At 43.9% G+C, this 26,582-nt stretch overlaps 1 protein-coding gene across 1 annotated transcript in view; it reads left to right on the top strand.

The window, feature by feature from the left end:
- Positions 1–3,873: 3,873 nt before the first annotated feature.
- Positions 3,874–26,582, top strand: part of klhl17 (kelch-like family member 17) — a 69,455-nt gene continuing 46,746 nt past the window's right edge. The window contains exons 1-5 of the mRNA XM_063032938.1: positions 3,874–4,176; positions 5,066–5,218; positions 8,772–8,859; positions 19,869–20,131; positions 24,930–25,051. Coding sequence (XP_062889008.1) covers positions 19,921–20,131; positions 24,930–25,051 — 333 coding nt within the window. The 5' untranslated portion in view covers positions 3,874–4,176; positions 5,066–5,218; positions 8,772–8,859; positions 19,869–19,920. The remainder of the gene's footprint in view (positions 4,177–5,065; positions 5,219–8,771; positions 8,860–19,868; positions 20,132–24,929; positions 25,052–26,582) is intronic.

The following is a 26,582-nucleotide window of genomic DNA, read 5'->3' as shown; positions in this document are numbered from 1 at the left end:
GACTGATGGTTTGAGATGTGTCTATTTTAATGCAAGAAGCATCATGAACAAAGCGGATGAGCTTGGAGTGTGGACAGTACTTGGAGGTATGATGCTGTGGTCATTACAGAAACTTGGATGGCTCAGGAGCAGGAATAGTTACTTAGAGTGCCAGGCTTTAGATGTTTCAGAAAGGACAAGGAGGGAGGCAAAAGAGGTGGGGGCATGGCACTGTTGATCAAAGATAGTGTCATGGCTGCAGAAAAGGAGGAAGTCATGGAGGGATTGTCTACAGAGTCTCTGTGGGTGGAAGTTAGGAACAGGAAGGGGTCAATAACTCTACTGGGTGTTTTTTATAGACCACCCAATATTAACACGGACATCGTGGAGCAGATAGGGAGACTGATTCTGGAAAGGAAAAATAATAACAGGGTTGTTGTGGTGGGAGATTTTAATTTCCCAAATATAGATTGGCATCTTCCTACAGCAAGGGGTTTCGATGGGGTGGAGTTTGTTAGGTGTGTTTAGTCAGGTTTCCTGACACAATATGTAGATAAGCCTACAAGAGGAGCGGCTGTACTTGATTTGGAATTGGGAAATGAACCTGGTCAGGTGTCAGATCTCCCAGTGGGAGAGCATGTTAAAGATAGTGATCACAATTCTATCTCCTTTACCATAGCATTGGAGAGGGATAGGAACAGACAAGTTAGGAAAGTGTTTAATTGGAGTAAGGGGAAATATGAAGCTATCAGGCAGGAACTTGGAAGTATAAATTGGGAACCGATGTTCTCGGGAAATGTACAGCAGAAATGTGGCAAATGTTCAGGGAATATTTGTGTGGCGTTCTGCATAGGTATGTTCCAATGAGACAGGGAAAGGATGGTACAGGAACTGTGGTGTACAAAGGCTGCTGAAAATCTAGTCAAGAAGAAAAGTCAAGTCAAGTCGCTTTTTATTGTCATTTTAGCCATAAGCTGCTGGTACAGTACACAGTAAAAACGAAACAACGTTCCTCCAGGACCATGGTGCTACATGAAACAACACAAAACTACAATAGACTAAGTGAGACAACACAAGGCTACACTAGACTACATAAAACAACACAAAAACTACATTGGACTACAGACCTACACAGGACTACATAAAGTGCACAAAACAGTGCAGGGCAGTACAATAAATAATAAACAAGACAATAGGCACAGTAGAGGACAAATTACAATATAATAATAAATGATGTCAGTCTAGACTCTGGGTAGTGAGGAGTCTGATGGCTTGAAGGAAGAAACCGTTGCACAATCTGGTCGTGAGAGCCCGAGTGCTTCGGTACCTTTTGCCACATGGCAGGATGTATGGGGGTTGTATGGGGGGTTGTGTGGGGTCCTTCACAATGCTGTTGGCTTTACGGGTGCAGCGTGTGGTGTAAATGTCTAGAATGGCGGGAAGAGAGACCCCGATCATCTTCTCAGCTGACCTCACTATCCGCTGCAGGGTCTTGCGATCCGAGACAGTGCAATTCCCGAACCAGGCAGTGATGCAGCTGCTCAGGGTGCTCTCGATACATCCTCTATAGAATGTGGTCAGGAAGCTTACGAAAGATTCAGAAAACTAGGTATTGATAGCGATCTGGAAAATTATATGGCTAGCAGGAAGGAGTTAAGAATGAAATTAGGAGAGCCAGAAGGGGCCATGAGAAGGCCTTGGTGAGCAGGATTAAGGAAAACCCCAAGGCATTCTACAAGTATGTGAAGAGCAAGAGGATAAGACGTGAGAGAATAGGACCAATCAAGTGTGACAATGGAAAAGTGTGTATGGAACCGGAGGAGATAGCGGAGGTATTTAATGAATACTTTGCTTCGGCATTCACTATGGAAAAGGACCTTGGCGATTGTAGGGATGACTTACAGCGGACTGAAAAGCTTGAGCATATAGATATTAAAAAAGAGGATGTGCTGGAGCTCTTGGAAAGCATCAAGTTGACTAAGTCACTGGGACCGGACGAGATATAACCCAGGATACTCTGGGAAGCGAGGGATGAGATTGCTGAGCCTCTGGCGATGATCTTTGCATCATCAATGGGGACGGGACAGACTCCGGAGGATTGGAGGGTTGCAGATGTTGTTCCATTATTCAAGAAAGGGAGTAGAGGTAGCCCAGGAAATTATAGACCAGTGAGTCTTACTTCAGTGGTTGGTAAGTTGTCGGAGAAGATCCTGAGAAGCAGGATTTATGAACATTTGGAGAGGCATAATTTGATTAGGACTAGTCAGCATAGCTTTGTCAAAGGCAGGTTGTGGCTTACGAGCCTGATTGAATTTTTTGAGGATGTGACTAAACACATTGATGAAGGAAGAGCAGTAGATGTAGTGTATATGGATTTTAGCAAGGCATTTGATGAGGTACCCCATGCAAGGCTGATTGAGAAAGTAAGGAGGCATGGGATCCAAGGGCACCTTGTTTTGTGGATCCAGAACTGGCTTGCCCACAGAAGGCAAAGAGTGGTTGTAGACGGATCATATTCTGCATGGAGGTCGGTGACCAGTGGTGTGCCTCAGGGATCTGTTCTGGGACCCCTTCTGTTTGTGATTTTTATAAATGACTTGGATGAGGAAGTGGAGGGATGGGTTAGTAAGTTTGCTGATGACACAAAGGTTGGGGGCGTTGTGGAGGGCTGTCAGAGGTTACAGCGGAACATCGATAGGATGCAAAACTGGGCTGAGAAGTGGCAGATGGAGTTCAACTCAGATAAGTGTGAAGTGGTTCATTTTGGTAGGTCAAATATGATGGCAAAATATAGCATTAATGGTAAGACTTTTGGCAGTGTGGAGGATCAGGGTGATCTTGGGGTCTGAGTCCATAGGACACTCAAAGCTGCTACGCAGGCTGACTCTGTGGTTAAGAAGGCATACGGTGCATTGGCCTTCATCAATCGTGGGATTGAGTTTAAGAGCCGAGAGGTAATGTTACAGCTTTGTAGGACCCTGGTCAGACCCCACTTGGAGTACTGTGCTCAGTTCTGGTCACCTCACTACAGGAAGGATGTGCAGTTGTAATAAACTTCAAACATTTATAGCACTATCAAAAATTGCTCTCAGCTTTGACAGCTGGCCAAGCTCCAGCCCCAGCTTTGCTGGCTGTCAAAGACAGTCAAGAAGTTTTCCTTACTGCACTAACAGAGTCCTCGCTGCTATTCAGGACAACGCTCAGCATCTGGACCAAGTAGGTATGGAAATGGAGGAGCCATAGGAGAGGTTGCAGTATGGGAACCAATCCATAAAGTTTCAATATGAGAATCAGAATCAGGTTTAATATCACTGGCAGATGTCATGAAATATGTGAACTTTGTGGCAGCAGTACAATGTAGTACACAATAATAGAAAACTGTGAATTACAGTATATACATTAGATAGTTCAATTAAACAAGTGGTGCAAAAATAAAATTTTTTAAAAAGTAGTGTGGCAGTGTTCATGGATTAATTGTCCAAACTCTGCAACTCATGTTCTCAATATTATTTATAATTTATTTATCTTTATCGCACATTTTGTCCTCTTTTGTGCATAGGTTGTTTTCCAGTCTTCGTTACTTATAATTTTTCATAAATTCTATCCTATACTTTATTTGCCTGTAAATGCCTGCCAGAAAAAGAATCTTAGGACAGTATACATATAAAAGTACTTTTACTTTGAACTTTTTCCAGTGCAATCTGGCGTACGTGTGTACAGATACAACACATGTCTATCATGTGAGTATCCACATTACCGGATCTGTTATGCCACGTTCTGTGTACTAGGTATTAAGGTGGATAATTCTTGATGTCAAATAATGGGACGAGGTGAAATCCAATTATCCATCTACTTTATTTCCTAACCTGACTCTTACCTGCTCTGGGGATATCCAATCACTGGAAAGGACATTTTTCTTGACAGAAAAGTGCATGTGCGTCTTTGTAGTGACCGAGAGCGAATGTCTGATGTGAGAGCACCGCTCAGTATTCCTGCTCCCTTAAATCAAAATGGCATTGTGTTGGTCTCCGCGTTGTAGAGCGGGCGGAGGAATTCTCACTGTACCGTGGCATTGTGTTATTTTCGAGACAGACTCCAGCCCTCGCTCACCCCAACCCCCGAGCCGAGTCTCGAACCGCTGGAGGAAGGGAAGCGGAAACTTCGGCCGCTGCTCTTAATTTGGATGGCCGCGGTGAGGTAAGGGCATCCCGGGTGGTTGTTGGCTTGATTGATCCCTGGGTCGATTGTCCAACTCTTGTTATGGCAACATCAAATATGCTCAGACTGTACTTGGACTCCGAGAGGAGGGAGGGACCGAGTCTCTCATAATCGGATGGATGTCGTATTCTTTGTTTTCTGCAATCCTGGTAACTGTTCCCGAGAGGTGACCGTGTGAATGTAAGTGTTGCGGGTATGGGAGCTTGTGTTTCAGTGGGGTGGAACGTGGGTTAAAGCGGGCAGCTCCAACCCACCGTCGTCTTGACTTGCTGAAATCAAAAACCTGTTTCATGTTTTCAAGCACTTCCCCTCCCCCTTAGGCTTTTTAAGCGCCAGCTCAACCCCGATGTATTTAACTTGCGCTCAACTAACATCTTCTTGCCTTTTGTTTTCATGTTTACACTGTATCCCAATGTAAAGCACTTTGAACTACATCATTTGTATGAAAATAAGTTATTATTAGGCGTTGATTCAACCCAGTCGACAGGGCCAACATGTCGAAGTTTGTTCCCGTCTCCCCCACTCAGGATGGGATGATTGGGAAAAAAAACTTCTATAGGAGGAAGTTGTTCAAATGTAGAAAAATTAAATTTAATATGCAATCACATTCGTGTTGAATGATTTTTTGAGGGTTATTGGGTTTACTTACCGGTCAGGAGATAATTCTCGATGACAAAATGCTCCTGTTATAAGCATCTTTTGGGGTTATTGTTTCAATAAAATAAGGTTTGCTAACAAGTCTTATATTTTTATTGAGACCTTTCTTCGTCCTTGGATGCCGCAATGAAATATCTAAACGATAAAGGAAATATTATGTGGGGCATTGTTTGTTGCAAGCTTATCTAAGCAAGATGCATTTTCTTTTAAGACGATGACGCGTATTGGTGATGGACAGAGCGGATGGCCAATCGCTATCGTAGTGAGTCCTTGATTGACGTCACCGCACCAATCACCATCAAGGAGGACGGGCCTTAGGTGTGATAAGTGGATACATTGTGAATGATTCTTTGGTAGCTGGTCTGTGAGTAACATCTATAATTCCTCTTCAATGTTTGAATTTTTGTGAATGTATAGATTAACATTAAATTGTAAAAAGTCTTCGTTTATAAGCTGCATACAAGAATACGCGTTTAGAATATAAATCAATCGAATTCTAACTGAGGTTGAATGATGAAAGTAATTGTGTTTGCCTCTCGACTGTAAAGCACCCGCAGAAATTAGACAAAGCTCCGACTAGCCCATGTGTGGTATTTGTGTGTTATGTGTGTTCTTCCACATTGCACAGGTCCAGCCACAGACGTGTATTGTTCACCAATCAAAGGGAGATTTTTAAAATTTGACACGATGGCTCCTCAAAGTATGCAGAGAACTGGTCACAATTAAGGCATCACACATACAAGCACACGGTCATTTAATGAATGTATTCCAACCCCCCGCCCCTTGGCTGAGAAATAACCCTTTCGAATTCAGCAGCTGGTTCGTGAAGAGAGATTGACTGCTTCCTTCCAATTATGTTGGCTTTCTATGAACAAGGAGGAAAAATCTGAGTCACTGGGCCTGGTTAGAGAATGGGCTGATTTCTGTCTCTCTGTCTATATATATATATATATATATATATATATATATATACACACACACAGCATGGGACCCACAGATCACACACACTCACACACATACATATATATACACACACATTTACATACCCAGTGACAGACACACAGAGGCATGCACAGTGATATACATAAACACAGATATACATAGACACAGATATACACACACATACACACACACACACCCTTTTATTCCTCAGCAAGTGAACAGTAGCAGACAAGTTAATGTCAGTCATCCTGAATTCACAGGCATTGTGAATTCCCAAGCAGAGGGATTTTGGAATATACTGCCTTGGCCATCCTGAACCTGCAGGAGAAACAGAAGTAAGAAAGAATGAACAAAATTAATTTAAACTCGGCGAGTTTTTGTTTCCACATTTGACACAGTGAGAAAAGTTCAGCAGGATGCTTGATAATCTTTTTCAGGAATTGTGTTACTGTAGGAGTGTTGGAGAGCAGCTCTGGGGTGGTTTTTGTGCAGAAACAAAAATCCCCAATAGCAGAGTGTAATGTGGACTGTGAATTGAATTACAGAAAATAATAAGTATAGAAACAAGACAAAAGAGACCATCATGACATTGCATCAGGTTAGTACACCCTACAGCAAAATACAGGGGGAAAACATTTAAAACAACTGTTCAAAGTTTCTTTCTGATAAGGTGCTGCAGAATAATCCGGTCAAGAAGACATGGGTTTTCAATGGACAATTTTAATTGGATGTATTGGGTGACTGTCATATTCAGAATCAGGTTTATAATCACTGACATATGTTGTGAAATGTGTTGCTTTGTGGTGGCAGAACAGTGCGATACATAGAATATACAATCACACATGTATATTTGCATACATATATAATATGTAGAGCAAAAAGAGAGCAAAAATACTGAGGTAATGTTCATGGGTTCATTGTCTATTCATAAAACTGATGGCGGGCGGGAAGAATCTGTCTCTAAAACGTTGAGTGTGTGTCTTGGTGCTCCTGTACCTCCTCCTTGACGGTAGCGATGAGAAGAGGCCATGTCCCGGGGAGTGGGGTCGCTAGTGATGGATGTCATCTTTGGAGGCATCGTCATTTGAAAATGTCCTTGATGCTGGGGGGGGCTAAAGCCCTTGATGGACGTGACTCCAGCCTTCCCACCATCCCCTTTGCATTTCACTGAGTGCATTTCTTAGTGAAACAGTGGCTGACTAGAATTTTCTGGTCCTCAAACACTGACCTACCTGCACTAAATAACTCATTTGAATTGGTTGACTGGAACCACCTTCTGGGTTCAATGTTACGAGCCTACGGTCGTACATTCTACTTGTTCAGGGAGTACAAAAAGCCGTTTTGACAGCATGGGAATCGTGTTGGCCAAACTAGGCAAAGGTGGCAGGTTCCTTTTTTTGCCATTCATCCCATACCGAGGTGTAAGGTTTTGTGAGGAGACAGTTATCTAATGTCCACATAACTGTGGCATGTCATCAAGTCTTTTTCAGGCCTCTCGAAACCCACAAGTTTTCCCGATTGTCTGACATTTGCATAACATGAAGTCGCCCAGCAAGTTGATGGGGTAGTTAAGAAGGCACATGTTGCATTGGCCTCTCCGATGGCTGCATCTGCATCTGCATCTGCACCAGGTGCATTGCGATGCAGCTCCTTGGAGACCGTGTTAGGGAACTGGAGCTGCAGCTCGATGACCTTTGGCTTGCCAGGGAAAGTGAGGCAGTGATAGACAGGAGCTATAGGGAGGGGGTCACCCTAGTGCAGGAGACAGATAAATAAGTGACTCTTAGGAGAGGGAAGGGAGAACATCGGATAGTGGAGAGCACCCCTGTGGCTGTCACCCTCAACAATAAGTACTCCATTTTGTGTACTGTTGGGGGGGGTACAACCTACCTGGGGGAAGCAACAGTGGCCGTGCCTCTGGCACTGAGTCTGGCCCTGTGGCTCAGAAGGGTAGGGAAAGGAAGAGGATGGCAGCAGTAACAGGGACTCTATAGTCAGGGGGACAGATAGGCGAATCTGTGGACATGAAAAGGAAACACAGGTGGGTAGTTTGCCTCCCAGGTGCCAGGGTCCATGATCTCTCTAAACGCATTCATGATATCCTGAAAAGGGAGGGTGAGCAGCCAGAAGTCGTGGTGCATATTGGTTCAAAGACATAGATAGGAAAAGGGAGGAGGTCCTGAAAAAAACAATATGGAGAGTTAGGAAGGAAGCTGAGAAGCAGGACCTCAAGAGTAGTAATCTCAGGACTGTGCCACGCGACAGTGAGGATAGGAATAGAATGAGGGGGCCGATAAATGTGTGGCTGAAGAATTGGAGCAGGGGCCAGGGATTCAGATTCCTGGATCATTGGGACCTCTTCTGGGGCAAGAGGGACCTGTACAATAGGGATGGGTTGCACTTGAATCTGAGGGGCACCAATATTCTCGCAGGCATGTTTGCAAGGGCTGGTGGGAGAGGTTTAAACTAACGTGGTAGGGAGATGGGAACCAGTATGATAGAGCTGAGGATGAGCCAGCAGGTTTGCAAGTAGATGGTGGGTGTAACATGAATGTAAGGAAGGAGAAGCCGAGGATTGGGTATAAATGCAGACAGAGCAAACGATGTTCATCATGAACACCGATTTCTCAAACTTCCGGTAATGCCCCCCCTCTCCTTCACCATTCCCCATCCTCTTTTCCCTCTCTCACCTTACCTCCTTGCCCACCCATCGCCTCCCTCTGGTGCTCCTTCCCGTTTTATTTCTTCCATGGCCTTTGGTGCTCTTCTGTCAGGCTCCCCCTTCTCCAGCCCTGTATCTCTTTCACCAATCCACTTCTCAGCTCTTCACTTCATTGCCCCCCTCCCACTTTCACCTATCACCTTGTGTTTCTCTCTCCCCTACTCCCACCTTTTAAATCTACTCCTCAGCTTTTCTTTCTTCAGTCCTGCCGAAGGGTTTCAGCCCGAAACGTTGACTGTGCTTTTTTCTGTAGATGCTGCCTGGCCTGCTGAGCTCCTCCAGCATTTTGTGTGTGTTCTCTGGATTTCCAGCATCTGCAAATGTTCTCTTGTTTGTGAGAGGTAAGGAGGAATTTTTTTAGCCAGAGAGTAGTGAATCTGTGGAATGCTCTGTCACAGACTGTGGTTGAGGACAAGTCCGTGGGTATATTTAAGGTAGAAGTTGATTGCTTCCTGCTCGGTCAGGGCATCAAAGGATATAGCGAGAAGGCGGGTGTATGGGGTTGAGTGGGATCTGGGATCGGCCATGGTGGAATGGCAGAGCAGACTCGATGGGCTGAATGGCCTGTCTCTGCTCCTATGTCTTATGGTCTTATGTCATATGTCGTAGGTGATTGTGGTCCCGTGACCATGATTATTCTTGGCAAATTTCTCTACAGAAATGATTTGCTATTGCTGCCTTCTGAGCAGAGTCTCTACAAGACAGGTGACCCCAGCCATTATCAATACTCTTCAGAGATTGTCTGCCTGGCGTCAGTGGTCACATAACCAAGACTTGTGATCAGCACCGGCTGCTTGTATGAGCATCCACCTCCTGCTCCCATGGCTTCATTTGACCATGATCGGGCGGGGAGGGGGGGAGCTAAGCAGGTGCTACACCTTGCCCAAGGGTGACCTGCAGGCTAGTGGAGGGAAGGAGTGCCTTACACCTCCTTTGGTAGAGATGTATCTCCATCACATCATCTGGATGGAGATGTACAAGATGAGAAGAGGCATTGATCGAGTGGGTAGCCAGAGACTTAGTCCCAGGGCAGAAATGGCTAAATCAAGGGGGACGTATTTTTCAGGTGATTGGAGGAAAGTATAAAGGGTATGTCAGAGGTGGGTTCTTTATGCAGAGAGTGGTGGGTGCGTGGATCGCGCCACTGGGGAGGCAGATACATTAGGGGGATTTAAGAAACTCCTAGGTAGACACTTGGATGATAGGAAAAATAGAGGGCTATGTAGGAGAGAAGGTTAAGGGGTTGACACAACATTGTGGGCTGAAGGGTCTTGACTGTAATGCTGTACGTTCATACCTGACGTGTTGAGCCAGTGTATCTCCCCTCCCCTTGAAATATGATGCAAAAGGTATTTTAAATTCTTCCAAAGATGGCCTCAAGTTAACGTCTCATCATAAAGATGGCAGCATCTCCCAACTAAACACTGCATTGCTTGATCAGGAGGTTGAATGGGTGGTTTGGATCGAGGTGAGGCGTTAGTGAAAACTGATGTTGATGTGTTTTTTTTTACACCCTCCATTGGGTGGAGTCAATCAGGGACGATGTGCCCCAACTGTCTATGTGATACACAAGGCAGGGCAGTACAATATAGAGAGCAAGCCGTTGCCCATTGCAGCAACTTCCCCTGTCAACACATCTGATGAATCCAAAAGAACAGCAGAAACTAAAACAGTTTGGCACCGGCAACATCGCAGGAGTTACCAGTCAGCGTTGATCTCAATGTAGGACTGCCTTAGGTATTCCAGCTCCGGATTTTTCCTCGGGGTTTACTCCTGAAGCCGTCCCCGTGAGTGGGTAGAGGTTTGGGATCAGAGTTTTCCTTCTAGATGTGCCGCTAACCACAGCTGATGAGCCCCATATGCTCATATGCTTTTACGGTATCAGTAACCTGCCTTTGCCTCTTCTCCCATCAGTAGAAACAGTTCTGCTGGGCTTAGTTGCTAAGCCACATGTGAAGGCCAGGAGCTGGACTTGGTTGTCAGGGGCTATTTGAGATACATGCCATTGGGACCATTTAATGGGTAGTGGGAGCTTATTCCCAATACTACAGCTGCCCCCCCCTTACCCCCCACTAACTATAACAACCTTAAGGAACTAACATTGGTTTATAGTCCTGACGAAGGGTCTCGGCCTGAAACGTCGACTGCGCCTCTTCCTATAGATGCTGCTTGGCCTGCTGCGTTCACCAGCAACTTTGATGTATGTTGCTTGAATTTCCAGCATCTGCAGAATTCCTGTTGTTTTATTGGTTTATTATTGTCACGTTAACCGAGATAAAGTGAAAAGGTTGTCTTGTATGCTGTTCATATGGGAGTAGACTGTTTTCTAAACAGGGAGCAAATTCACAAATCTGAGGTGCAAAGGGTCTTGGGAGTCCTCCTGCCGGATTCCCTAAAGGTTAACTTGCAGTTTGAGACAGTGCTGAGGAAAGCAAATGCAATGTTAGCATTCGTTTTGAGAGGAATAGAATATAAAAGCAAGGATGTAATGCTGAACCTTTATAAAGCTACAAGTCAGTCTGCACTTGGAGCATTGTGAGCAGTTTTAAGACCATAAGATATAGCATCAGAATTAGGCCATTTGGCTGATCCAATTTTCCTCTCAGCCCCAATCTCCTGCCTTACCCCGATAGCCTTTCATGTACAGACCAATCAAGAATCTATCAACCTCTGCCTTAAATATACAGAAAGACTTGGCCTCCACAGCTGCCTGTGGCAAAGAATTCCACAGATTCACCACTCTCTTTCTTCCTCATCTCTGTTCTGAAAGGATGCCCCTCTATTCTGAGGCTGTGTCCACTGTGTCCTCTGTATATTTAAGGCAGAGGTTGATAGATTCTTGAGATTGGGGCTGAGAGGGAAAATGGATCAGTCATGATGAAATGGCGGAATAGACTCAATGGGCCAAATGGCCTAATTTTGCTCCTATATCTTATCGTCTTAATAATAACTATAACAGATTCAATGAAAGACCACACCAACTTGGGTGTAAATAAAGTGAAATCAAGTAAACTTTGTATCAGCTTTCCAAGCAGTCTGTTGACAAACTTTAACTCATTCAGAATGCCGCAGCTAGAATTTTAACTAAAACCAGGATGAAGGAACATATCACTCCCATACTAGCTACTCTGCATTGGCTTCCTGTATCTTTTAAAATTGTTTTTAAAGTACTCTCACTTGTTATTAAAGCTCTCAATGGTCTGGGACCGGAGTACATCATAGAATTACTTTTGTTTCATAATCCTCCCTGAACTCTAAGGTTGGTGCCTTAAATGTAAACAATCTCTCTCTGAAGATAATTGGCAGGACAGCTTTTTTGAACTATGTTCCTAAATTATGGAAATCATTATCTAAAACTATAAGGGATGCAGACCCAGTTGACATCTTTAAACGGCAGCTCAAAACCTATTTATTTAACTTTGCTTTTAACTATATAACCATATAACAATTACAGCACGGAAACAGGCCATCTCGGTCCTTCTAGTCCGTGCCGAACTCTTACTCTCACCTAGTCCCACCAACCTGCACTCAGCCCATAACCCTCCATTCCTATATAACCATATAACATTTACAGCATGGAAACAGGCCATCTCGGCCCTTTTAACCAACATCTTTTTGTCTTTTATTTTCACATTTGCACTTTGTAAAGCACTTTGAACTACATTGTACGAAAAGTGCTTTATAAATAAGTTATTATTATCACTTTTAAGAATTATTTTAAGTTCAGTGGTCAGAAGGTTGTTACTTTACGGAATATCATCGACAACTTTCCCCGGTGTAGAGGTGGATAATCTCAGTTAGGATGGCTCTGCATAAACACAAGAGATTCTGAAGATGCTGGAAATCCTGAGAAACATACACACAGTGCTGGAGGATCTCAGCAAGTCAGGCAACATCCATGGAAGGGAGTAAACAGGACTGGAAAGGAAGCGAGAAGAAGCCAGAATAAGAAGGTGGGGTTGTGGAAGGAGTACGAGCTGACAGGTGATAGAGAAGACCAGGTGAAGGGGAAGGTGGGTGGGGAAATGAAGTAAGCAGCTCGGAGGTGATAGGTGAAGAGGCAAAAGGGTGAAGAAGAAGGAATCTGATAGGAGAGGACAGTCTTGCCGAAGTGTTTCGGCCCAGAACATCAACAATACTCTTTTCCATAGACGCTGCCTGGCCTGCTGAATTCCTCCAGCATTTTGTGTGCGTTGCTAGGAGAGGAGAGTGGATGATGGAGGAAAGGGAAGGAAGAGTGGAATCAGAGGGAGTTGACGGGCAGGTGAGAAGAGGAGAAAGGGTGAGTGAGGAACTTGAATAGGGGAATGGAAAAAGGGAGAAGGAGGAGGAGTGGGTGGAGATTATTGGGAGTTAGAGAAATCAATGTCCATGCCATCAGGTTGGAGGCTACCCAGATGGATACGAGGTGTTGCTCCTCCAACCCGAGCTGGGCCTCGTCCACCATCCACCCACCATGGACCGACATGGTAGAATGAGAAGTTGAAATGAAATGGGTAGCCGCTGGGAGATCCAGAATGAAGGTGTTCGACGAAGAGGTCCCCCAATTGCTGGGTCTCACCAATGTAGAGGGGGCCGCACCAGGAGCACTGGAAACAATAGAGGACCCCCAGTATTATTGAAGACAAGTCCATGGTAGTGCAGGAGGTGGTCCATAGTGTGCTGTTGCTGACGTAGGGTTTGAGTTATTCAGGTTGGTTCAAGAACCTGATGGTTCTCGCAGGAAAGTACATTACGGTGCAAAAGTGTTAGGCCCATATACATAACTAGGGAGCCTAAGACTGTTACACAGTACTGTGGTAATTTTATGTATTGCACTGTACTGTTGCCGCAAAAACAAACTTCATGACATATGTGAGTGATGATAAACCTGATTCTGACATGGGTCTTGATTGTGGGAAGGGAGCAGGGAGAGTGGAATTATGGTTGGGAAAATCGGGCTTCTGTACCTCCTCCCCAACCGCAGGCTGTGGTTGTGGATTTCTGGCATTTATAGAATCTCTCATGTTCATGATTTTCTCCACTGTGAAGTCTCTGACGTACAGCTACTCTGAAGAAGTTTAAATCTCTTTCACGGGAGGTCAGTGAAACCGTCTCTCGCTGCTCCCTGTCTGTGACCTCTGCTGCCCTCTGACTCTTTGACCATGCATTCACACATGCTTGCTCCAATCAGATTCTTTTTTCCGCCCTTTACCTTTTCCACCTATCATCTCCAAGCTTCTCAATTCATCCCCCCCTCCCTCACACACTCACCTCCCCCCTCACCTCGCTTCACTTATCCCGAACATAAGGGATTCTGCAGATGCTGGAGATCCAGAACGAGGTGCCGGAGAAGCTGAGTAGGTCAGGAGAGGAATAAACAGTCAACTGTTCAGCTGAGACCCTTCACAGTCCCGATTTCCACACCTTCACAGTTCATTTCCATACCTGCTGCTGATCTGCTGAGTTCCTCCAGCATTGTGTGTGTGTCTAAATGACTGACTGTGGAACGATTGTGGTGCCAGATGCAGTGCTTTGTGTATCTCAGATACTTCGAATCACCTGGGATTTTCACGCACGATAATCTGTAGAGTTTATAGAAAACGGTGTGAAATACAAAATAAAAATGCAGTGAGTGGATGTTCTGTGGGCGAAATGCCTTGTTAATGGGAGAGAGGTCAGAGGAGAATGGCCAGTCTGGTTCAAGCTGACAGGAAGGTGACAGTAACTCAAATAACCACCAATTACAGCAGTGGTGTACAGAAGCACATCTCTGAATGCGTAGGTGGTCTACAGCAGCAGAAGACCATGAACGTACACTCTCAGAGGCCACTTTATTTGAAACAGGAGGTACTGTCTGTTTGCCTCCAAATGAAACGACGTTCCTCCAGATACAGTCAGCAGTGGAAATTGAACTCCTATTGCCGGTGCTGTAATGTGTCAGCTATAGTGCCACCCTTTACGCTACCCATAGAGATTAGATTATTAAACCACCTTTATGTTCAAAAGGCTTAATGGGTCCTGACATTAATAAATAGAAGGGAGGGATACAAAAACAAGGACCACATGTTGACGTGATCAAGCGGCAGCTGGAGCTTTGGGCCTGCTCCTGCTCGCCTCACTTTAAAGATTTTAAAGAGCAGCTTTATTTGTCACACGTGCATTGGAACAAGCAGTGCCATTTGCGTCAGTGACCAACACTGCCCAGGGATAAACCAAGCAGCCCGCTCATGTCACTGTGCTTTAGACGCCAGCACAGCCTGCCCACAACTCGCTAACCTGCATTTATTGGAATGTGGGAGGAAACCTACGCGGTCACAGAGAAAACATACAAACGGGCTCCTGAGAAATCGTCGGGGAAGAGTATCTTGCCATTATAAAACCCTGGTTAGACCATACGCGGAGTATTGTATTCAGTTCTGGTTGCCTCACTATAGGCAGGACATGGAAGCTTTAGAGAGGGTGCAGAGGAGATTTTTAAAAATTGATATACAGCTCGGAGTTGGCCCTTTTGGCCCTTCGAGCTGCGTTGCCCAGCAACCCCCAATTTAATCCTAGCCTAATCATGACCAATTAACCCACCGACCGGTACGTCTTTCGAATTTGGGAGGAAACCCACACAATCTTGAGGAGAACGTATGAACTCCTTACTGACAGCAGCGGGAATTGAACCCGCTCTGCTAAACGCTACGCTACCATGCTGGGTAGCTGTCTGAATTGGAGAGCATGTCTTTTTTTTGGAAGTTCAAATTAAATTTTATTATCGAAGTACATGTATGTCATCATATTCAACCCTGAGATTCAAATTCAGCTGGAAACTCTTAACCCTCAACAAGGAGGTTGAAAATATTAAAGCAAATAGTTTTTTTTATTGATTTAAAAAGAGTATATATACAAACAAGAGGAGAATTGTCTCAAATATATATATATCAATAACAATACATAAAGACGGTGAAATAAACATTATTAAAATCATGCATAGTATTAATCTGATATAGAATGTATAATAAGGAAAAAGATAATTAATTCTCCTCTTATCCATTCATGAAGGGAAAAAAGACTTCTTGAACATTTTTATGTTTTAAAAAAAACCCTACTATTCTATGCAAACAAAAACAAAAAAGAAGAAAAAAAAAGGACTGGGCAGTCCATCCTGAGAGTAAAACCAAGAAAAGAAAGACTTTCTGATCAAATCCAAAACTTCGGAAAAATAACTGGAAGAGAGTCAGTATAAAAATCAATAAATCAAATCATATGAAAATATTGAATAAAAGGTCGCCAGATTTCTTCAAATTTAAAGGATGTATCAAATGTCCGACTTCTTGAAAGCATATCTTATGAAGACATGTTGAGTGAGCTAGGTCTTTTCTCTTTGGAGTGAAGGAGGATGAGAAGTGACTTCATAGAGGTATACAAGATGATGATAAGAGGCATAGATCGAGTAGACGCCCTGCGACAGGATGGAAATGGCTAATACGAGGGGGCATCATTTTATGGTGATTGAAGGAATGTTTAAGGAGATGTCAGAGGAAGGCGTTTTTATGCAGAGAGTAAAATGCTCTGTGTTACACAGAGTTGAATGGTCTGCCGGGGTAGTAGTAGAGGCAGATACAATGAAATCAAAGACTCCACACAGATGTACCATGGAGAGCATTCTGACTGCTTGCATCACATTGTGGTACGGAAGAGCAAATGCAGAGAATTAGAAACATTTGCAGATGGTTGTGGACTCTGCCAGCCAGTTCCATCATGGGCACTAGGCTTCTCACCATCAAGAATATCTTCAAAATGTGATGCCTTGAAATGATGGCATCCTTCATTAAGAAACCCCACCACCCAGGACATGTTCTCTTCTCATCAGAGTGGAAGTACAGGAGCCTGAAGGCACGCACTCGATGTTTTAGGAACAGCTTCTTCCCCTTTGCTTCAGATTTCTGAATCCATGAACACTACCTCACTATTCTTGCTTTCTTTCTTTTCTTTCTTTTTAGATCTTCTTATTAATTTTCAAAATTATAAACTTAATAACAAAGTTGATACAAAGAGATTGGAATAATCTTAATAAGCATATTCAAAAGGATTTTAAGTAACATAGGTATAATAGACTAACAAACTCATAATGAAATTAGTCATAAAAAAAGAAATAAAAAGAAAAAAAATATATATCAACAAAGAAAAACCCCCAAAAGAAAAAGAAAAAAAACCCCAAAAAGAAACAGAGCAAAACAGGGCTAAACCAATATCTTGAATCAGACACATTCAGTAATGTCGTCAACTCCGCTCCTCTATTCAAATAATTTAAGTTAAAAAAAAGATTCAGAAAGGTCAAATTACGTCATATGAAAATGTTGCATAAAAGGTTTCCAAGTTTCTTCAAATTTAACTGAAGGATCAAAAATATCACTTCTAATTTTTTCTAAATTTAAACTTAATGTAGTTTGAGAAAACCATTGAAATGTAGTAGGAAGATTGGTTTCCTTCCAGTTCAACAAAATAGATCTTCTATTCATTAAAGTAACAAATGCTATCATCCGACAGGCTGAAGAAGACAAAAATCTATGTTCTACCATTGGCAATCCAAAAATTGCTGTAATAGGATGGGGCTTTAAATCAGAACTATTGAAATAATATCAAAAATATCTTTCCAATATTTTTCCAAAAGAGGACAGGACCAATCTTGCTTTCTTTTTGCACTATTTATTTAATTGAATTATATAAAATATTGCACTACACTGCTGCTGCAAAACAACAAATTTTATGACATATGTCAATGAAAATAAACTTGATTTTGATTATGATTCTGGACACTTAAGTGTCTCTTAGTTAGGCTCACGGACGATTGAAATATGGAGAGCTATGTGAGAAAGAAGGGTTAGATTGATCTTAGAGTTGGTTCTGGGATCAGCACAACATCGTGGGCTGAAGGGCCTGTACTGTAATGTTATACCCTGTAAGTCTTAAGAAAAGTATTTCACTGGTTTAATGCACTTTGGGGTGTCCAGAAGGGAACGTAAATGGTGTAGTCAGCATCACGACGCAACCAGTGAGACAGGAGATCCTTCCAGTTGGAAAAAACACACAAGGACACATAATGCTGTAGAATTTATTTTGAATAAAACATAAGAGAACGCTTTTTTCTGAGAAATAACCTTGAAACACCCTGATTCCTGCACATCATAAACACAGGAGATTCTGCAGGTGCTGGAAATCTTGGAGATGCACACACAAAATGCTGGAGAAATTCAGCAGGTCTATGGAAATGAATAAACTGTCGACGCTTTGTGCCGAAACATTTCATCAGGATGCTGCCTGACCCGCTGAGTTTTTCACCCAGGGGGTGGTGGATATATGGAATGCTCTGCCCCAGAAGGCTGTGGAGGCCAAGTCTCTGGATGCTTTCAAGAAAGAGATGGGTAGAGCTCTTAAAGATAGCGGAATCAAAGGTTAAGGGGATAAGGCAGGAACTGGATACTGATTGTGGATGATCAGCCATGATCACAGTGAATGGCAGTGCTGGCTCGAAGGGCCGAATGGCCTGCTCCTGCACCTATTGTCTATTGTCTATTGAGTTCCTCCAGCACGTCGTGTGTGTTACAGTGAAGGAGACAACTTCCTTGAAATGGCAGACTGGAACAGAAACCTCTGATGATATATCAGGTGTGTGGAGAATAGATACCCTTGTAGTTGTATAGAAAACAATTATTACCTGCGTCACTGGAGTAGAATTACAGACTCTTTATTGCAATGGGTGCAATTTAAAGGGCAAGTAGCTTCCAAATATTAAATGCAAATATTGGATAACAGATTCTGAATTCGTTTTCTTAGTTGCATGAATATGTCATATATTCCAAAGGTATCAGAATCAGAATAGGTTTAATATCATTGACCTATGTAGTGGTCTTCTCTGGCAGCAGTATAGTGCAATAAACAAATTACAACAAGAAATACTCTGTGTCCACTTCATTTGGTACAGGGGTGGAACCTGGTGTGATCTTCTGCTGCTGTAGCCCATCCGCGTGTTGTGCATTCAGAGATGCTCTTCTGTACATCGCTGTTGTAACGTGTGGTTATTTGAGCTACTGTCAGCTTGAAACAGTCTGGCCATTCTCCTCTGACCTCTCTCATTAACAAGGCTTTTTCACCCACAGAATGGCTGCTCACTGGATGGTTTTGTTTTTCACGCCATTCTCTGCAAACTCTGGGGTCTGTAGTGTGTGAAAATTCCAGGAGATCATTAGTTTCTGGGATACTCAAACCACCCTGTCTGGCACCAAGTCATTCCACAGTCAAAGTCACTTAGATCACATTTTTTCCCCATTCTGATGATTGTTCTGAACAATAACTGAACCTCTTGACCCTGTTTGCATGCTTTTATCGATTGAGTTGCTGCCACACGATTGGCTGATCAGATATTTACATTAACGAGCAGGTACATAATAAAGCAGCCACTGAGTCTACTTGCCTTGATAATAAATTTAGTTTTGATTTTTCTTTGTAGCTGTTACACTTCATTCTGCATTGTTATTGTTTTACATTTTTCTACCTCAATGCACTGCAGAATGATTTGATCTGTATGGACAGTGTGTAAGACAAGATTTTCACGGTATCTCGGTGCATGTGACAGTAATAATCACCATCGTTCTCTGCCCTGTCGTAAGACGTGGGCAGAGATGGTCTTATGATCATAATAGATTTTGGCAAATTTTCCTCCGAAGTGGTTTGCCATTGCCTTCTTTTGGGCAGTGTCTTTACAAGACAGGTGACCCCAGACATTATCAATACTCTTCAGAGATTGTCTGCCTGGCATCAGTGGGTGGATCTGAGCAGGTGCTGTGCCTTACCCAAGGGTGATCTGCAGGCTAGTGGAGGGACCTGTCATAAATTGGGAACTGCTTTGTCGAGCACCTCCGCTCCATTAAAATTCCCTCCCCTTCTCTTCTATTCCCCAATCTGGCCTCTTACCTCTTCTCACCCGGCTGTTGCCTCCCTTTCTCCTATGGTCCACTCTCCTCTCCTATCATGTCCCTTCCTCTCCGGCCCTTTACCTTTACCACCTGCCTGAATTCACCACTCACCTTGTAGCTATCCTCCTTCCCCTCCCCACCTCTTTATTCTGGCATCTTCCCCCTTCCTTTCCAGTCCTGAAGAAAAGACTTGGCCCGAAACGTCAACGGTTTATTAATCTCCGTGGATGCTGCCCGACCTTCTGAGTTCCTCCAGCGATTTGTGTATGTTGCTTTGGAGGGAAGGAGTGCCCTACACCTCCTTTGGTAGAGACATAGCTCCACCCCGCCACCCATGCAGTAGTAAACTAGCTCTAATTCCAGTTCCTTTCAGTTTGATTTGCTTAAACCTTGCTTCTCGTTGGCAGTGGGAAAGAGCAGAGCCATCGAGTGAAGGGGGGAAAGGAGCGGATTCCCAGGATGGAAGGCGGAATGCAGTTACTGAACCGTGACGGACACAGCATCTCCCACAATTCCAAACGGCACTACCACGATGCCTTCGTCTCCATGAACAGGATGCGGCAGCGGGGGCTGCTCTGCGACATCGTGCTGCATGTGGGGAACAAGGAAATCAAGGCACACAAACTGGTGCTCGCCTCCTGCAGCCCGTACTTCCATGCCATGTTTACAAGTAAGTCCCTTCATTTGGGGTGGGGGGGGTGATCGTGGGTGTCGCAAGGCATTTAATTGACTTCAATTAAGCATTGAAGTGCACATCTAACACAACTTCTCATGCTACGTAGCATCTATTACCAGGACCAGGAGAGCCCATAACAGTTACTTACCCCAAGCAACACCTCCACCGGTTAACTCAGCCCTCCACACCCCCAACCACCACTACTTTATCATTTCCTGTCAAAGTCACCTTACCTACAGACACTCCTGTGCCAAGCGTCACTTTATGGACATACGATCTGTGTACAGTGTATGATAGATAGATACTTTATTGATCCCAAAAGAAATTAGAGTGTCACAGTGGCATTACAAGTGCACAGATATACAAATATTTGTGTATTTATGTAATTATATTTATTGTATTTTTTAATATTGTGTTCTTTATCTTATTATTTTTGTGCTGCTTTGTATCCAGAGTGACAATTATTTTGTTCTCCTTTACACTTGTGTACCGGAAATGTCATTAAATGAATTTGAATCTTGAATAAACATCAGAGATTCTACAGATGCTGGAAATCCAGAGCAACACACACAGAGTGCTGGAGGAACTCAGCAGTCAGGTGGCATCTGTGGAAATGGATAAACAGTCGATGTTTCGAGCCATAACCCTTCATCAGGACTGGCTGAATCCACAGTACTGATGAAAGGTCTCGGCCTGAAACAACTGTTTATTCATTTCCATAGTTACTGCCTGACTGTTGAGTTCCTCTAGCATTTTTTGTGGATTACTATTTAATTGCTCATCCTTAATTCCCCTGAGAATGTGGCAGAGAATGGTTCTATTTCATTTATTTATTTTTATTTAGCGATACAGCACAGTAACCGGTCTTTCCGGCCCAATGAGCCCACACCAACCAATCACAGCCACGTGATTAACTAACCTACTAACCCACACGTTCTTATACACGGGGGAAATCTGAGCACCTGGCGGAAACCCACCCAGTCATGAGGAGAATGTACAAATGGGAATAAAGGGATCCTATTCTGATTGGTTGCTGGTTACTGGTGGTGTTCCGCAGGGGTCGGTGTTGGGGCCGCTTCTTTTTACAATGCATATCGATGATTTAGATTATGGATTAAATGGTTCTGTGGCTAAGTTTGCGGATGACACCAAGATAGGTGGAGGAGCAGGAAGTGTTGAAGAAACGGAAAGGTTGCAGAGAGACTTGGTCAGTTTAGGAGAGTGGGCAAAGAAATGGCAGATGAAATACAATGTTGAGAAATGTACAGTTGTACATTTTGGAAGAAGAAATAATGGGACAGATTATTATTTAGATGGGGATAAAATTCAAAAATTGGAAGTGCAAGGGGATTTGGGGGTCCTCATGCAGGATACCCTAAAGGTTAACCACCAGGTTGGATTGGCAGTAAGGAAAGCGAATGCTATGTTAGCATTCATTTCAAGAGGAATAGTGTACAAGAGTAAGGAGGTGTTGATGAGGCTCTATGGGGCACTGGTGAGACCTCATTTGGAATACTGTGTGCAGTTTTAGGCCCCCTATCTTAGAAGGGATGTTCTGGTGTTGGAGAGAGTTCAGAGAAGATTTACGAGGATGATTCCTGGAATGCAGGGGCTAACATATGAGGAGCATTTGTCGGCTGTTGAACTGTATTCATTAGAGTATAGAAGAATGAGAGGGGATCTCATAGAAACATTTCGAATGTTGAAAGGGTTGGACAGAGTAGATGTGGAAAGGTTTTTTCCCTTGGTGGGTGAGTCCAGGACAAGAGGCCACAGTCTTAGAATTAGAGGGTACCCACTTAAAACAGAGATGAGGAGAATTTTTTTAGCCAGAGGGTCGTGGATTTGTGGAATTCGTTGCCACATACAGCTGTGGAGGCCCGATCATGGAGGGTGTTTAAGGAGGAGATTGATAGGTACCTAATTAGTCAGGGTATCAAGGGATATGGGGAAAAAGCCGGAAATTGGAACTAGATGGGTGAATAGTTTAGCTCATGGGGGAGCTGCGGAGCAGACTCGATGGGCCGAATGGCCTACTTCTGCTCCTTTGTCTTGTGATTTTGTGAAAACAAAGAAACATAATAGAATCAATGAAAAACTATACATAACAAAGATTGACAAACAACCAATGTGCAAAGGAAGTAAACAATACAAAATATACTGTTGTAGGTGATCTGCCCATTGAGTGGGTTACTGTGTCCTATATAGTTCCAAGCCTTAGCATGTATTGGTGTCTCTGTGCTTGCTGGTTATTGAAGAGTCACACAGCATGAAAACAGGCCAATCAGCCCATCTATTAGAGACTTATCAGAGTTTACAAGAGGATCTGGGCCAGCTTGGGAATGTTGGATTCTGATGTTTTTAAATCCAGGTTTTTTTCTGAAGTCAGAAGAGAGGCTTCACGATCGTTTTGTTAAGCGTTAATACAACAAAGAAAATTGAAAATGGACAGCATCAGAAGGGATAGAAGAAGCAAAATGAGGTGTGGTCGTACGATCAGCTCTTTTTATATCCCTACAGATAAACATTCCATTCAAATTTGCAGATAAGTGTCAACCAATCAGATAACCCCTATTTAAATAATGCAATACCAAGAGATGCTTCTAATATCATACAAATATAACCACTTGAGGACACACTGTTTACAAACTGTGACAACTAGGAAACATACTAAACAGTTATGTGTATATAAGTAGTACTATAAAATACAAGCAGGTAATTAATTGTTAAGCTGCAAAGAAAATGACAATTAAACAGTCTAATCCAACAGTCAATAGGCCAGAGAGTGACAAATGGAATTTATAAAGACAAGTGAAGGTTTTACACTTTGAGTTAAACCAGGTCAAGACTAGTACAGGGAATGGTGGGGCTCTGGAAGGTGATGCAAAACACAAGCACCTGGGAGTACAGGTATATACAGTACAGTGCAAAGATCTTACAGGCAACCGTTAGTCTCGTGAGACCGTGGATTTGTGCCTTGAAAGGTTTCCAGGGCGCAGGCCTGGGCAATGTTGTATGGAAGACCGGCAATTCCCATGCTGCAAGTCTCCCCTCTCCATGCCACCGATGTTGTCCAAGGGAAGGGCACTAGGGCCGATACAGCTTGGCACTGGTGTCATCGCAGAGCAATGTGGGGTTAAGTGCCTTGCTCAAGGACACAACACGCTGCCTCAGCTGAGGCTCGAACTAGCGACCTTCAGATCACTAGACCGACGCCTTAACCACTTGGCCACGTGCCAACCAAAGGTCTTAGGCATGTGTATATATAGTTAGGGTACCTGACTTTTGCACACTGTATTTGTTAGTGTGGAGCGGCGAGCAAGTTTATAAATCTGGCGGGAGCAAAGGATGTTGGGAATGGCGAGGGCGGAGCACCGTGGGAGGGGTGTGGGACAGGTAGTGGAGAAGGATGAAAGGGGAGAGAGGTGGTGCGGGTTCAGACACACCCAGCCCTGAGACACCAGGCAAGGTCATTTGATTCTAAACAATTGGTCTTTTGATCATTACAGAATGTCTCTCTGGTGTTTCCCTCTCCCTTCCCCTTTTCCCAACCATGATTCCCCCTCTCCCTGCCCACTTCCCATTTTCAGTCCACAATAGAGACCCATATCAGAATCAGGTTTATCGTCACTCACATATGTCATGATCTTTTTTTTGCAGCAGTAGTACAGTGCAATGTGTAAGATACTACACTAGAGCCTCAGGCTCCCTAGCTGTATATATGGTATGTGCGCAAGACTTTTGCACGGTGCTGTGGTTACTGAAAGTGAAGAGACAGGAAGACAGGATGGTGAAGAAGACATTTGCCTTCATTGGTCATGCCACTGAGTACAAGAGTTGGAAATTGTGGTACAGCTATAAATGATGTTGGTGAGGCTGCACTTAGAAATACTGTGTACAATATAGTGTATGCACACAGTGTTGTGTGCAGCTCTGGTCATATGGGATAGCAAGGATGTAATGAAGACTATAAGACATAGGAGCAGAATTAGTCCATTCGTCCCATTGATTCTACCCTGCCATTCATTGATTTATTGTTCTTCTCAACCCCATTCTCCTTCCTTCTCCCCATCACCTCTGATGCCCTTCATAATCAAGAATCTATCAACCTCTGCTTTAATATACTCAAAGACTTGGCCTCACAGCCAGCTGTAGTAATGAATTCCACAGATTCACCACCTTCTGGCTAAAGAAATTCCTCCTAATCTCTGTTCTAAAGGGACATCCTTCTATCCTGAATCTGTGCCCTGTGGTCCTAGACTCACCCACTGAAGGAACAACCTCTCCAAGTCCACTCTATCTAGGCCTTTTGTTATTCGATGGGTTTCAATGAGATCTCCCCCTCATTCTTCTCAATTCCAGTGAGTACAGGCCCAGAGACATCAAAACCTTTTTGTTCCTGGAATAATTCCAATGTACCACCTCTGGACCTTCTCCAATGCCAGAGCATCCTTACTTAAATAAAGGGCCTAAAACTCTCACGATACTCCAAGTGTAGTCTGACCGATGCCTTATAAAGCCTCAGCATCACATCATTAAGCTGGAAGTGGCCAAGTAACCGACAAACTGGTACGTCTTTGGAACGTGGGAGGAAACCGGAGCACGTGGAGGAAACCCATGTGGTTACGGGGAGAGCGTGCAAACTTCTTACAGACAGCGGCAGGAATTGAACCCGGGCCGCTAGTACTGTAAAGCATTACGCTGCCCACTACGCTACTGTTCTGCCCTATATCTCATGGTCTACCTCTGATGTCATCCGCTGTCTCCTGCTTTCTGTTGGGTCTGTTTGCAGACGAGATGAGTGAAAGTCGCCAAACGCACGTGACGTTACATGACATTGACCCTCAAGCCTTAGAGCAGCTCATACAGTACGCCTACACTGCCGAGATTGTGGTGGGAGAGGGTAACGTGCAGGTAGGTCACTTGGCTTCTCCCATGAGTTTTTTGCGTTTCCTGTGCCGCCTTTAAATCCCTTCAAAAGTTGTATGTTTCACTTGTTGTTAAGTTTTTTTTATAGCACATGTACATTGAAACATCGAAACGTACAGCGACAATGTGCCATCGCGTCAACAACCAACACAGTCTGAGATGTGCTGGGGGCAGCCCACAAGTGTTGACATGGTTCTGGTGCCAGCATAGCAAACCCACAACTTATAACCAATAAGACGACAAGACATAGGAGCAGAATTAGGCCATTCAGCCCATCACGTCTGGTCTGCCAACCCAAATGTCTTTGGAATGTGGGAGGGAACTGGAGCACCCAGAGGAATCCCATATGGTCATGGGGAGGGAGAACGCACAGACCCATTAGACAATTACGGGAATTGATCCCTTATCACTGACATTGTAAAACGTCTCTCCTGGGGTGGAGTACTGTGTGGGACCCTCCAAGAGGACCACAACCTTGTGGTTCGGAGAGCCATGTTGGCTGGAGTCAGGGCCTTGTGCTTTAGTTCTTGGTAGGGTCACGCATACCAAACAGGTCAAAGGGAAGAGGCCAGACTAAGAGTGGTCCACCGGTCCTCCAGGTTTAGGGGTTCAGTTCAGGACTAACAACCCGACTTGTCAAACAAAACTGTTATGGAAACAGCAATGAAGAATCTGAGTGTGACGGTATTCCTGAGTCTCCACCCAGAACTTGCGTGACTGACAGTAGTGAAAACTAGGAAGAAGCTACTGACATGATGAAGGAAGCTCTGAACATCACCAGAGATGGGGGTTGCTGCCCTAAATGGTAGCGTCGGAACAGGCAGTAAGTATGGTGGGAACGAGGATCAGGACTTGTTTCACCATTGTTCTTTTGTTGCTTGGTGTGTTCTATGATATTCTGCTGAGCATTATTGATACGGGAATGGGTGGCAACACTTGCGGGCTGCCCCCAGAGCCTTCTCTGGTGTGCTGGTTGTTAATGGAAATGACACATTTCACTGTAAGTTTTGATGTACATATGATAAATAAACCTGAATCTAACAATTGCTTTAAAAGATTAGATTAGATTAGAAATATAGAACATAGAAAACCTTCAGCACAATAGAGGCCCTTCGGCCCACAAAGTTGTGCCGAACAACTTATTAGATTAGATTAGATTCAACTTTATTGTCATTGTGCCGAGTACAGATACAAAGCCAATGAAATGCAGTTAGCATCCGACCAGAAATGCAAAGAATAGTGTTATTGACAAAATAACTGTGAATAAAAAGTAAGTGCTACAGCACACAAATATAAAAGTACTGAGACAGTACAATACAGATGCAATACTGCTTAGCGCTGTGATGTGAGGTTCAGCAGGGTCACAGCCTCAGGGAAGAAGCTCTTCCTGTGCCTGCTGGTGCGGGAGCGGAGGCTCCTGTAGCGCCTACCGGATGGGAGGAGAGTAAAAAGTCCATGGTTAGGGTGAGATGCATCCTTGATAATGCTTTTCGCCCTGCCCAGGCAGCGTTTATGG

Source organism: Mobula hypostoma, chromosome 25, assembly GCF_963921235.1.
Source record: "Mobula hypostoma chromosome 25, sMobHyp1.1, whole genome shotgun sequence".
Taxonomy (NCBI): Eukaryota; Metazoa; Chordata; class Chondrichthyes; order Myliobatiformes; family Myliobatidae; genus Mobula; species Mobula hypostoma.
The sequence above is the reverse complement of the archived record's forward strand: the minus strand, read 5'-3'. Positions and strand labels throughout refer to the sequence as shown.